The sequence below is a fragment of the Sus scrofa genome, chromosome X (genome assembly GCF_000003025.6).
Source record: "Sus scrofa isolate TJ Tabasco breed Duroc chromosome X, Sscrofa11.1, whole genome shotgun sequence".
NCBI lineage: Eukaryota > Metazoa > Chordata > Mammalia > Artiodactyla > Suidae > Sus > Sus scrofa.
The window spans coordinates 83,880,521-83,894,975 of NC_010461.5; the positions used below are offsets into that span (position 1 = coordinate 83,880,521).

The window sequence follows — 14,455 nt, forward strand, 5'->3', positions numbered from 1 at the left end:
CCAACCCAACTAGCATTCATGAGGACATGGTTTTTTTTTGTTGTTGTTGTTGTTGTTTGTTTGTTTGTTTTTGTCTTTTTGCCATTTCTTGGGCCGCTCCCACGGCATATGGAGGTTCCCAGGCTAGGGGTCGAATCAGAGCTGTAGCTGCCAGCTTACGCCAGAGCCACAGCAACGTGGGATCCAAGCCACGTCTGCAACCTACACCACAGCTCACGGTAATTCCTGATCGTTAACCCACTGAGCAAGGCCAGGGATCGAACCCGAAACCTCATGGTTCCTAGTCGGATTCGTTAACCACTGTGCCACAACGGGAACTCCAGGACATGGTTTTGATCCCTGGCCTTGCTCAGTGGGTTAAGGATATGGCATTGTAGTGAGCTGTGGTGTAGGTCGCAGATGTGGCTTGGATCCTGCATTGCTATGGCTGTGGCTGTGGCTGGCAGCTGTAGCTCCTATTAGACCCCTAGCCTGGGAACCTCCATATGCAACGGGTGCAGCCCTAAAAAGACAGAAAAAAAAAAAAGAAAAGAAAAGAAAGAAAGAAAACAGGAAATCAGTAGAGAAATTCAATAAAACCAAAAGTTGGTTCTTTGAAAGATTAACAAAATGTATATGCCTATAGCTAACTTAACTAAGCAAAGGGAGAAAAGACACAAATCACTAATACTAGAAATGTTCTCATGGACATTTAAATAAAGGAATAGTATAAAGTTAAAACTTTGTTTAAAACATTGATAACCTAGAAGAATTATAATTTCTTGAAAGACGCAATCTACCAAAACTAACAGAAGGATAAATAGGTAATCTGCATACATTGATAACTATTAAAGAGATTGAAACAATGTTTAACGTTCCAAAAGAGAAAAAAGGAGGCTCATACAAGTTCACTGGTGAATTATATCAAACATTTAATGAAGAAATGTACCAATTTTGGAGTTCCCGTCGTGGCGCAGTGGTTAACGAATCCGACTAGGAACCATGAGGTTGCGGGTTCGGTCCCTGCCCTTGCTCAGTGGGTTAAGGATCCGGCGGTGCCGTGAGCTGTGGTGTAGGTTGCAGACGCGGCTCGGATCCCGCGTTGCTGTGGCTCTGGCGTAGGCCGGTGGCTACAGCTCCGATTTGACCCCTAGCCTGGGAACCTCCATATGCCGCGAGAGCGGCCCAAGAAATAGCAAAAAGACAAAAAAAAAAAAAAAAAAAAAAAAAAAAAAATGTACCAATTTTATATAATCTCTCAAAGAAAACAGAAGTTGCGGGAATAATTCCCACCTAAACTCCATGAGAAAAGCATTACCCTAGTACCCAAACCAAGCAAATACATTACCAAAAGGAAAAACTGCTTTCCACTATCTTTCATGCACATAGATATAAAAATTGTCACAAAATATTAGCCAGTAAAACCCAACAATGTATAACAAGAATTATACACCACAACCTAGTGGAATTTATTCCATGTATACATATGATCGTTTAGAGCATAAAAAGCAGTTGGCAAAATTCAACACCCATTCGTGATAAAAACTGAGAAAACTAAGAATAGAGAACTCCTTAAACTTAATAACGAACATCTACAAAAAACCAACAGTTACTATCACAAAGCTAAACAAATATATGCTTTTCTGCTAAGACTAGGAACAAGGAGAAAATGTTCCCACTCATCATTACTGTTTAATATCACATTGGAAGTTAAAACCTTTTCTTTTTTTTTTTTTTTTTTTTTTTTTTTTTTTTTTGGCTTTTTAAGGCTAGGGGTCTAATAGGAGCTACAGCTGCCAGCCACAGCAATGCAGGATCCAAGCCACATCTGTGACCTACACCACAGCTCACTGCAACGCGAGATCCTTAACCCACTGATGGAGGCCAGGGATTGAACTCACAACCTCATGGTTCCTAGTCGGATTCATTTCTGCTGTGCCACGACAGGTACTCCAGGAAGTTATAGCTATTTCAGTAAGAGAATAAAAATAAATAAAAGTATACAATTGGGAAAGGAAGAATTAAAACTCTAATTGTTCACAGATGACATGATTGTATCTGTAGGAATCCCAAAGAATCAACAAAAAACCCTGGAACTAATAAGCAATTATAGCAATGTTGCAGGACACAAGGTTAATATACAAAATTCATTTTTTTCGTATATACCTGCATTGAAAAAATGGAATTTGGAATTAAAAACACAATACTATTTACATTAGCATGAAAAGTGAACTATTTAGATATAAACCTAACAAAATACGTACAATAACTATATGAGAAAAACTACAAAACATTGATGAAAGAAATCAAAGAAGATCTGAATAAATGTGGAGATATTTCATGTGCAAGGATAGGAAGACTCAATATTGTCAAGATGTCAGTTCTTCACAACTTACAGGTTTCCCAATGAAAATCTCTGCAAGCTATCTTGTGGATATCAGCAAACTGATTCTAAAGTTTATATTGAAAGGCAAAAGACCAAGAATAGCAAATACTGGAGAAGACCATCAGAGGACTGACATCACCCAAATTCAGTACTCTCCATAAAATTACAGTACTCCAGACTGTGGAACTGGCAAAAAAGACAAATAGACAAATAGATCAATTCAACAAAAGAGAGAGGGCAGAAATAGACCCACATAAATATAGTCAACTGGATGCTGATAACAGAACAAAGCTAATTCAATGGAGATATGATAATCATTTTAACAAGTGGTGCTAGAATGATGGTCATTTACATGCAAAAGAAAATGAATCTAGACATATATCTTGCATCTTTCACTAATATTAACTTAAAATGGATAACAGCCATATGTAAAAGGCAAAAGTATAAAACTCCTAGAAGACAACATAGTCAAAGATCTAGGTAACTTTATGTTTGGCAAGGACTCTGTATTTATAATGCCAAAAGTGTGATCCATGAAAGAAAATATTGCTAAGTTGGACTTCATTAAAGATAAACTTTCTTGGCAAAATACTCTGTGAATAGAATGAAAAGGCAAATGGAGATTGAGAAGAAAAGTTTTGCAAAACAGACATCTCTTAGAAAACTGGTATCCAAAATAGACAAAGAACTCTTAAATTTTAAAAATAATAAAACAATCAACCCCACTGAAACACAGGCAATTATCTGAGCAGATAACTGACCAAAAAAGATATACAGATGGCAAATAAGCATATGAAAATATATTCAACATCATACGTCATTACGGAACTGCAAATTAAAATAAAATAGCCAAGTTAAGCTTGATAGACAAAAACAGGTCTGTGTCCATGGTGATTAATAAGAGGGAAGACGAGTAGATCATGCATGTTGCATAGGCAAGGAATATGCTAGTGTGAAAGTTCACATGCATATGTATGTAGGAGGTGAGGGGGGGTTAGGGGCAGAATTGCAGGTATGATGAATTAGCACAGCTGCATCTGTATCTTGGCCTTAACACTTGAGAGTTATTTGGTTCTGAGATTTAGATTTCAAGGGCAAGTCAAGGTTACACAGGTGCGAGTGGAGATATAGGGGAATGAAACTTGGCCATCAGAATCTTAGACTGGAATCCATTTTAGGATGAAGTAAAAATTGCTTAGCAGTCAGACAGACATAAGTCAGCATCCCTTTAATGTTTTAATCTTTTATTTTGCTCTCTGACTTTAAAGATGAAACAACTTATCTGAGATGGTCTCCTCACCTGTTACATGAAGGTATTACTTTATTTTGGTAATAGTCCATACTGTCCAATATCTTCGTGAGCTAATACACATAAAGAGCTTAAAATGGGGCCTTCCTCAGTTGAATAAATGCTAATGAGTCATAGTGTCTGTTCTTTAAATTAAATTAACAATAATTTGTCCAACGGTTATATCAAAATCTCACAGTATAATCTATCGGCTATTAGTAGATTCAGTCCTCTGTCAGTAAGTTTCTTGGAATCAAGATTTCACTATGTTCAGAATTACCAGCTAAGATTGTGCTGGTATGATTTTGAATAAATCTGTAAATTTTTAAATAACAAATTTAATACGAGTGAAACTGCAAGTATATGTAACCTCCACAAGAACAGAGATTTCTTTCTATATTGATTGTACTATATCTACAATGCCTAGGACAAAGTAGATATCATATGCATTTGTTGAATGAATGAAAGTGCCAGAAACTTTAAGAAAAAGAAGCAACAGTTTAGGGAGGCAAAGAGATTCACACACCCACCCACAGATCCCAGCAGAACTCAGACTCCCTTCTTCAAACCTGGCATTCACCCAAGAGAGTATACTGTGGAACAAAGAAAACATAATCCACAATCCAGTTAAGTCATTTAAAGCTCAGTAAAAGACTTTCCTCGGAATATTAACATCTGTTGTGTCTGATATAATATAAAATCATCCCTAGATTTTTCCCTATCAGCTAAATATTGTACAGTTATAATAAATATCAAATAATGAATAAAAGCTGATATAAAAATATATGAAAATTCATGTTAAGAATAAGGTTCTCTCCCACCCTTTTTTTGGCCCCACTCACAGCAAAAGTTTCAATTTTCATCCTGGTGGACATTAGTGATTTTCAGGAAACAGGGACTTAAGATGAACCTTAAGGATGATTACAAAATCTCTCTTCTGGAGTTCCCAGGGTGGCTCAGCATAAATGAACTCGCTCTGTGGTTTAAGGATCTGGTGTTGCCTTGAGCTGTGGTGTAGTTCACAGAGGTGGCTTGGATCTGGCGTTGCTCTGGCTGTGGCATAGGCCGGTAGCTGCACTTCTGATCTACCCCTAGACTGGGAACTTCTATATGCCACACCTGCTGCCATAGAAATAAATAAATAAATAAATCTCTTCTGTAGAAAACAGAGAGAAAGCACTTGCTGGAGAGGATAGTTTTAGTCGTGAGAAATGAGTCCCCAAATTGATCCCCCCAGGGGCCAAAGCCCAATTAAAGAAAGTCAAGGGGAATGGACTTCATCAGGATGGTGAGTGAATTTGATTCCCACGGCTGCTGTACAAATTACCACAATCTTGCTGGCTTAAAAAGAACAATAAAATGGGTTTTCTTTTTAATAATCTTGAAGGTTGGAAATAGGCCAAGGGTCTCACTAGTCTGATATAAAAGTGATAGAAGGGCTTCATTCTTCCAAGAGCTTCTAGGAAGAATCTGTCTCCTTGCCTTTCCCAGCTTCTGGGGTCCACCTGCAATCCTTGGCTTCTGGCTTCCTTCCATCTTCAAAACCAGCAACAGCTTGTCCACCTGTGGAGTCTTTCTCATGATATTTCAATGTAACACTGACTCTTCTGCTTGCCTTTTCCACTTTTAAAGTAGCCTTGCATTGCACTGGCCAGGATAATCCAGTGTAATCTCACGTTACATTCAGCTGATTAGCCATCTTAATTCCATCTGCAATCTTAATTCTACCTTACTATATAACCTCACATGTTTATAGGCTTTGGAGAATTGGATGTGGACATCTTTGGGGAACCTTTATTTGGCCTACCGCAGTGAAAATGCCATCAAATTGGGTTTGAAAATGGGCAACAATGCCAGCAGGTTTCTCTGTTCAACGAGTTGTGCTAAGCCAGGGTTGCTCTTTGCCCCATGGAGCCCAGAAAGGAGGGGCTCAAGACAACAGGAAGGATGTAGGGATGCAGGAACCCGAGGATTCAGGTAGCAGCAGGTTTCTGCCTTGGGGAAGGGGGTACCTGGTGGGGTCTTTTCCAAAGAATGGTTGGGGAAACTAGACCGGTGTGTATGGCAAGTGTCTGAGCTCCAAATTGGTTCTCATCCGTGCCCCATTCCCACCCTGCCAAAGACAGTGAGAACTTGGAAGCCATTGCAACACAGGACCTGGCAGAACCCAGGAAGAGGAGCCAGGAGCGGCCCTACCTGGTGCCTGACACCTGGCTCTGGGGTGACAGAGGGAGGATTGTCTGAGCGGGTGCGGGTCCTGACAGGGAAAGGCCCTCTTTGCTGGGCAACTGTGGGATGGCGAAATAGCAAAAGTGCGTTACCAGTGCGAATGCGAAAACAGCAGTGTGGCAGAAAGAATGACGCCACTGCCACTGGCGCAGACAAGTGGTTGTGTCCTCAGTCCAGAGGGCTAGGGCTGCCTTCCTTCAGAAGAGGGGCGGTGGACGCGCCTCCCTGGGCGCCCCCTCCCACACCTTCCTCCCGACCTTGGCCCTTGAAGGTGGGAAGCAGAACGGGGGAGGGCCGCCCCCACAGCCCCTCTCCCAGCGGCGCCCAGGAAGGATGGCGGGCGCGCAGGGGGACGGGAGGGGGGCGGACACCGAGCAGTCTGGGGGTGCTCGCACACACCCACCGAGGGGCGGTCTGTATCCATCCGCAGCTCCCCCAGCGCGGCCCCTCCCGACCTCCCGACCCTGGCCCCCACCGCAGAGCGCCCACCGCCCCACACACTGCGGTGTCAGAAGTTGGGGGGGTCGCCACCCGGGGGGGCGGCGGGGAGCGCTGGCTGGGCGGGCTGGCGAGGCCCCGCCCCTCCGCCTGGGGCTCCTCCCGGCCCCGCCCCCTCTGGGTCGGAACTACGGTGGGCCTGGGAGGGGGCGCCGAGCCCATTCGTGCCGTATCCCTCCGCCCCCCTTCCCGACACCCTCGCCGCGAGCGGTTGGTGCCGCAGCCTGCGCAGCCCCTGGCCGGTTTGGCGCAGCGGCGCGGGGGCGGGACGCCTCTTTGGCATTCTGAGCGCACGGAGAGCGGTGGGAATCCGAGTGAGCAGCTGCGACAAGAGGGGGAGGCCGACCACCGGGCCCTGAGCCTGTGAAGGCAAGTGGGGGTGTCGTGGGGGGCGACGACCAGGTCGCAACCTGCCCCGCGGACCCCGGCCGCCTGGCGAGGGGGAGGCGACCTGGTCGGAGCGGGTCCCTGGGAGAGGTGCGCAGCGCCGGGGGACCCCTGGCGCAGAGGAGGCGACGACCGACGCGGAGCGGGCCGGAATCGGGGGTTCTGTCCGCTGAGACTCCCCGGGGTCCTCGGTAGGCGAACGGCTGTGCTGCTCCGCGGGGGACTTTCCAGGTGCCCGCGCCCCGCCTTCGACGGTGCCTGTGCGGGGCGAGGGCTGTGAGGGAGGCTGCTGCGGGAGAAATGGCGGAGGGGATCTGGGCTGGGGGCGCTGGAGGAGGCCTCCGGTTTCGGGGCGGTGGTGGCGGGCGAAGCTGGGTAGAGAAGGGGGGGCGGCGGCTGTCCCCGGCCCTGGTTCTGCAAAGGGGCCAGTGGGGCCCCGCGTCCTGGGTGCTGTCCCTTCCCACAGGCGCCTTTCTGATGCCAGAGTCTCTGTCTGCGCGGTAGGTCTGGAGATTTCAGGCCACAGGGTGCATCTGTGAGAGGAGAGGCTTGAGAAAAACGAGGGACAGGAAAAAGGACCTGTATTTCTGAAGGTGTGTGGGGATGGGGGGTGGGAGTGGGCAGCAGCCATTGACTGGAGACCCATATCGGGGTGGGGTGACTGCGACCACAGCAGGTCAGGCATCTGGGAATACCTTCTAAAATTCCCCCTATACCAGGTTTCTAGGCACTTCCTTGCCTTCCTCCCTCACCTCCATCCAAAATTGGGGGTGGAAAAGGTGGGCTGGGAGGTGAGGGTGAGACAGAAGTCATAAATACAAGTACCACTGCACAACCTGTTTTCTAGAATATGCGGGCGCCCTTCCCCCAATTTATGCTGCGCAAGGCATAGGGATGTGGTGCACCTAGTGGTGAATCCTCAGAATTGGAGAAGCAAGCAATGCGAAAAGTGTGACGTCAAAAGAAGATGTCGTTTGTTATCTGGAACGCTGAAATAGAAATTATAAATAAAATGAAAATATTCTACTAAGAGGACTCTATTGAAAGACAGTACATGCATTTCCATCCTTAATGTTGGTCTGCTCACCAGGCACTTAGTTGCTGCCATGGTCTCCTTACTGTCTTACTTTTTCATCTTTTGTCCATAGCCCTGCTGTAAGGCTGGTCATTTCTGCAGGGAAGGAAAGGAGGAAGAGGCCGGCTCAAATCTCTGGAGGTTTGTGCAAAGAGGGGCAATTCAGGGGACAGCTACAGAGTGATATTGACAGGTGTCTTTGGTCCAGTTGGGCATTTTTGATTCACATGTCCTACTCTCTTTCAGATTTACACCCTGCTGCAGAACCACTTGTTCATTTCCTGCAGGAGATATTAGGAACATTGGGGTAGGTGTGGATTGGGCTGTGAATGGGAGGAAAAGACGTGAGAGCAAGGACTAAGAGAGACCAGAATCATAAGACAAATTAGACTCTTAAACAGAAAGAGATATTTGGATCAGGGGTCGGGGTGTTTGCCTGTCAACCAAGCACTCAAACTCCATTTTCTCCTGTATATTTACTTATCCATAGGCCGACCTGCTCTTTGTTTAGAACTTAATACTACTGGAACAAACCAAGGACAGGAAAATTACACCACATCAGGGCAGGTATGAGAGTGGGTACAAATTTTGGGTGAGGTAGAGGAAAACAAAACAAGTCCAAGAGTAATTTGGGTCTGGTCTGGGGCTTTCTCAGACTCTCCTGTTACCAAGACACCTTCCTACCATCTTCACATCCCTGTTCTCTAGCAAGCAAACAGTGTGGCAGCTCTAGGGGTAAAGGGTGTGGGCAAGATATGGATGACAGACTTTCTAATAGCCTAACTGTTTCAACCAGTCTTCAAGGTCCAGTCTCTCTGTAAGAGTCTTTGGGTGGAGTGACACTACTGGCAAAGACTCAAGACCCCTCATCATTCTCTCTTCGTAGATTGACCTCCAGTGGCAGCTCTGGTGCTGTTGGAATTGCCGCTGACCACCACCCTCAGCAGGTCTGCATCCACCCGGGAACCATCCATCCTCCCCCAGCTTGGTTGTGCCTCTTCTGCACTCTGTTGGCTGAGGCTGGGCTTGGGAAGGAGGCTGATTGGCTGCTGGACTGGTGATTGACTCTAACTTTTGTTTCCAACCGTATCACCTGAATCATCCAACAATTAGAGTGTGAAGATACAAAACTGTGACAGATCTGTGGTGGAGGCTGAGACTGGGATAGGGGTATTTAACCGGGTCTCCTCTGTAACTTGTAGTATGACTGGGGCTGAGATTGAGCCTGGCGCCCAGGCCAAGCCTCAGAAGAAGCCTGGAGAAGAGGTTGTGGGTAGGACTGAGAGAGAGAATGAAGTCCCAATGGTGGTCCGGCCTAAGGTTAGGACCCAGGCCACACCTGGGGCAAGGCCCAAAAACGAGTCCAAGGGTATGGCTGGGGCAAGATCCAAAAGTGAGTCCAAGAATATGTCTGGGGCAAGGCCTAAAACTGAGTCCCAGGCAATGTCTGGGGCAAGACCCAAAACTGAGTCCCAGGCAATGGCAGGGGCAAGGCCCAAAAGTGAATCCCAGGCAGTGGCAGGGGCAAGACCCAAAACTGAGGCCAGGGCAGTAGGTGGGGCACGTCCTAAGACTGAAGCCAAGGCAATCCCTGGGGCAAGGTCCAAGGATGAAGCCCAGGCTTGGGCCCAAACTGAGTTTGGGGCTGAAGCAATGTCGCAAGCAGAGGGTGTGTCCCAGACCAATGTGGTAGCCTGGCCATTGGTCAATAATGAGTCTGGTTCTGCTGCTAAACCTATGGCCCTATCTGTGGACAGGGAGCTGGCCAATGTGGACACTGAGACCTTTCCTGGCTCCCAGGTTCAGACAGGAATCCAACCTTGGTTTGGAGCAGGGGAAGAAACTAATATGGGGTCTTGGTGCTATCCCAGGCCCAGAGCCAGAGAGGAGGCCTCTAATGAGTCTGGATTCTGGTCAGCAGATGAGACCTCTACAATGTCTTCTTTCTGGGCTGGAGAAGAGGCCAGTATCAGATCATGGCCTAGAGAAGAGGCCAATACCAGGTCAAGGCATAGGGCCAAACATCAGCCTAATCCCAGATCCAGGCCCAGATCCAAGCAAGATCCCTATATTGATTCCTGGTCTGGGTCTGAGGAGGAGTCTGCCAATCCATTCTGCTTGTGGGCTGGAGAAAATACCAATAACTTATTCAGGCCTAGAGTCAGGGATGAGGCAAACATGAGGTCCAAGCTCCGGACAAAGAGAGAGGACTTTTTTGAATCTGAATCTGAAGATGAGTACTATAAGGAATCTTGGTTTTTGCCTGGAGAAGAGGCCAATAGTAGATTCAGGCCCAGAGACAAGGAAGAGCCTAATACTATCTTGAAACCCCGGGCTCAGAAAGATGCTAATAATGGTGATAGGGTCAAACAAGAGCCCAGGTTTGAGGAGGAAGTCATAATTGGATCCTGGTTCTGGGCAGAGAAAGAGGCTGGTATGGAGGCTGGGGCTTCAGCCATTTGTGAATCGGAACCAGGGGCTGAGGAGGGGGCCATTGGTGGATCCTTGTTCTGGACTGAAGAAAAGTCCAGTTTGGGGGCTGTGGCCAGAGAAGAGACCAAGCCAGAGTCTGAAGAAGAGGCCATATTTGGGTCCTGGTTCTGGGACAGAGATGAGGCCTGCTTTGATTTAAATCCCCGTCCTGTGTACAAGGCTAGTCCCAGGTTCAGAAATCCAGCTGAGGAGGAAGTTAATGTATCATCCAGGCCCCAAACCTGGGAAGAGGTCACTGTTGAATTCAAACCTGGTCCTTGTCATGGGGTTGGGTTCCCATCCCCAAGCCCCTTTAGAATTCCTGAAGAAGCAGCATCTGTATATTCTGAAATGTTTGAGGGAAAGCCCAAGGGTGTGGAAGTTACCCCAGAAGGGGAAGAGCAGGAATCTTTGCTTCAGTCTGATCAACCTGACTCTGAGTTCACATTTCAATATGATCCGTCCTACCGGTCAGTCAGGGAAATTCGAGAGCATCTTAGGACCAGGGAGAGTGCAGACCCTGAGAATTGGTCCTGCAGCTGCATACAATGTGAGCTTAAAATCGGTCCTGAAGAGTTCGAAGAACTCCTTCTATTGATGGACAAGATTCGGGATCCTTTTATTCATGAGATATCTAAAATAGCAATGGGTATGAGGAGTGCTTCTCAATTTACCCGCGATTTTATTCGTGATTCAGGTGTTGTCTCGCTTATTGAAACCTTGCTCAATTATCCCTCCTCCCGAGTTAGGACAACTTTCTTGGAAAATATGATTCACATGGCTCCACCTTATCCTAATCTAAACATGATTGAGACATTCATATGTCAAGTGTGTGAGGAAACCCTTGCTCATAGCGTGGGTTCCCCTGAACAGCTGCTTGGATTAAGGATGCTTCGGCACCTCACTACAACTACTGACTATCACACACTGGTTGCCAATTATATGTCTGGGTTTCTCTCCCTGTTAACCACAGGCAATGCAAGAACAAAGTTCCATGTTCTGAAAATGCTGTTGAATTTGTCTGAAAATGCTATGGTGGCAAAAAAGCTATTTAGTGCCAAAGCTCTGTCGATATTTGTGGGTCTCTTTAACATAGAAGAGACAAATGATAACATTCAAATTGTTATCAAAATGTTTCAAAATATCAGTAATATTATAAAAAGTGGAACAATGTCCTTAATTGATGATGATTTCAGTCTTGAGCCGCTTATTTCTGCATTCCATGAATTTGAGAAGCTAGCTGAGGAACTACAAGTCCAAATAGACAATCAGAAAGATCCTGAGGTGGGACAACAAAGCTAAGATTATTAACCACCTGCCTCTGATCAGCCTTATGTTCCCAAAGAGCCCTGAGTAGTGCTTCGGTTTTCAGTCTAGTTTTATGTTGTAACTTATATTTTAATGCTGATGTTAACTTTGTCCAATTCTTGGTTTGAGCTGGATCACTTTGTGGATGCCAAATGACTATTAGTGCTGAAAAAATTGTTGATATTTGTCTTGCTGTCCAGATTGCAGTATTTTTCAGTATTGAGCTTCCAATGAACTGAGCCGCTTGTGTAAGCTACCCTGCTATTCGTTGTTTAAACATATGGTTCTCTATTCGAGTCTGTGTTTTCAATAAAGGTCTGTGTGAAAACTGGCAGAAGTTACCCTTCTTCAGTTTAAAATCCAGATGCAGATACATTGTGTACACATAAAAACATAGACAATTAGTAGGATGACATATATACATACCCTCCTTGGAAAATCCTCTTCCTGGAGTTTAAGAAAGAAGAGATTATTCGTGGGTTGTGATACTTGAGAAATGCTTCAGAGAAAAGGGACTCACTTAAATTGGTCAGTGAAAAGTAGGGTAACACAACCCATTTGGTCATTCTTGGAAGTGAGCAGTGGTAGTGTGAAGGATGATAATCGAAAAATATCTGTTCCGGAGTTCCCGTCATGGCGCAGTGGAAACGAATCCACTTAGGAACCATGAGGTTGCAGGTTTGATCCCTGGCTTTGCTCAGTGGGTTACGGATCCATCGTTGCCGTGAGCTGTGGTGTAGGTCCCAGACGCAGCTCGGATCTGGCGTTGCTGTGGCATAGGCCAGCAGCTGTAGCTCCGATTGGACCCCTAGCCTGGGAACCTCCATATGCTGCAGGTGCGGCCCTAAAAATACAAAAAGACAAAAAACAAAAAACACTGTTTCAATAGAATGGGTATAGCCGGTCTATCTGGAATAGATGGGCCAAGTTCAGTGAGGGATGCAGTTGGAATGACACTAGTTTGGAGAACTAAATTGGCCAAATCTGAGCTTTTTGCAACTTAAAGTACAGCTGTGGCTCAGTGCCACCTGAGGAGTCAATGAGTGAGATAGCACACCAATTTAGTGGAGTCAGGAATAAGATTTCCTTTGTGACCCTAGTCCAAGGAAAATATTGGGGAAATACCATGCAGCTATTATGATTTATTGGGATGAATATGATTTATTGGGATGAAATGGCACTGATGCTTTTCCATCTGGTAAAATAGAGAAGAATGGGACACCTATGGAAAATTAGATCCCATTTTAAAAATGCATGTGTAAATAGATGAAATTTCTATGCAATTTCAATGACTCCAAGAAACTTCATATATTCCATAGTCTTGAATAAAATACACTATGCTAGAAAAGTTTTCAGAGACAGATATTGGAGACCTACAGGAACTAATAAGACAGGTTTTTTTTTCTGTTATTTTTTTGTTGTTGTTTTTTGTTGTTGTTTTTAGGGCTGCACCATGGCATATGGAAGTTTCCAGGCTAGGGGTCAAATTGGACCTGCAGCTGTTGGTTTACACCACGGCCACAGCAACGCGGGATCCAAGCTGCATCTGTAACCTACACCAGAGCTCAAAGCAATGCTGGATCCTTAACCCATGGAGTGGGGCCAGGGATTGAACCTGAATCCTCATTGATACTAGTTGGGTTTGTTACCACTGAGCCACAACAGGAACTCCAGGTTTTTTTCTTTGAATATGCTTACATCTACTGTCTCAAGTTAACAGGTGGACGTGTTAGAAAGGATAAAGTTATATAAATGAATAAACAATAAAATAATTTTTAGAGATGATAAACTTATTTAGAAAAGTTAAAAAGGAATGAGACTTCAGAGAGACTAGTTCATGAAATGTTTTAAGAAAAAGTAAAATTACCCAAGTTGCTAAATTTATACTAGTCTCATGATTGTTCAAAGATGTCAGCCTTTTTACATGACTGTTGCATTCGGAAGATCATAACATTTCCTTTTGGAGTGACAAAAATTTTCCAGAATTACATAGTGGCGATCACAGATGCGCAACACTGTGAATGTAGTCACCATTGGATTGTACACTTTAAAACGGTTAAAATGGTAAGCTCTGGAGTTCCCGTCGTGGCGCAGTGGCTAACGAATCTGACTAGGAACCATGAGGTTGGGGGTTCGATCCCTGCCCTTGCTCAGTGGGTTAACGATCTGGCATTGTAGTGAGCTGTGGTGTAGGTCGCAGACGCGGCTCGGATCCCGCGTTGCTGTGGCTGAGGTGTAGGCTGGCAGCTACAGCTCCGATTTGACCCCTAGCCTGGGAACCTCCATATACCGCGGGAGCAGCTCAAGAAATGGCAAAAAGGCAAAAACAAAAACAAAAATGGTAAGCTCTATGTTATGTGTATTTTCCACAATAAAAAGTAAAAACATCACACCATACCTTCAGACCAGAATGCAGAAATCAGGATGGAATTGGTTTGGAGAGGGAATATGGACTTGTGGGAAATATCCTATATTTTACTATTTTTAGACATGGTAAAAATCATTTGAGGATGCTATTAATTTTTAAAAGGTAAAATTATGATTTGTCAATTAGAAGTGAACACATGGAAGATTTTTTTAACACAACAACCACTAAGTTTATGAAAATGGTTGAAGGAGATATGTATATACAACATACACAATATAATCATCATATAAACAAAATACATGTACATTAAATTTTATACACACATAAAAAATTAATCAATGTTAGTATAGTATTGATGGATCAAGTACAAAACTGATTAATATCTTAAGGCCAATAAATTGAAACCACTGATGTTATCTGTTACATGGAACATAAATCATTTCCGTATCTATTGGACAAAATACC

General features: G+C 44.9%; 1 protein-coding gene across 10 annotated transcripts in view; it reads left to right on the forward strand.

The window, feature by feature from the left end:
- GPRASP2 (G protein-coupled receptor associated sorting protein 2) overlaps positions 1-11,956 on the forward strand; it is an 80,744-nt gene extending 68,788 nt beyond the window's left edge. For 2 of the 10 annotated variants that reach the window (XM_005657880.3, XM_021079933.1), the window contains exons 2-6: positions 7,272-7,360; positions 7,916-7,983; positions 8,089-8,149; positions 8,333-8,409; positions 8,729-11,956. In XM_005657880.3, the coding sequence (XP_005657937.1) occupies positions 9,046-11,616 (2,571 nt within the window). In that variant the 5' untranslated portion in view covers positions 7,272-7,360; positions 7,916-7,983; positions 8,089-8,149; positions 8,333-8,409; positions 8,729-9,045 and the 3' untranslated portion in view covers positions 11,617-11,956. The other 8 variants (XM_003135261.4, XM_013990970.2, XM_005657879.3 and 5 more) reach the window with 7 other exon arrangements.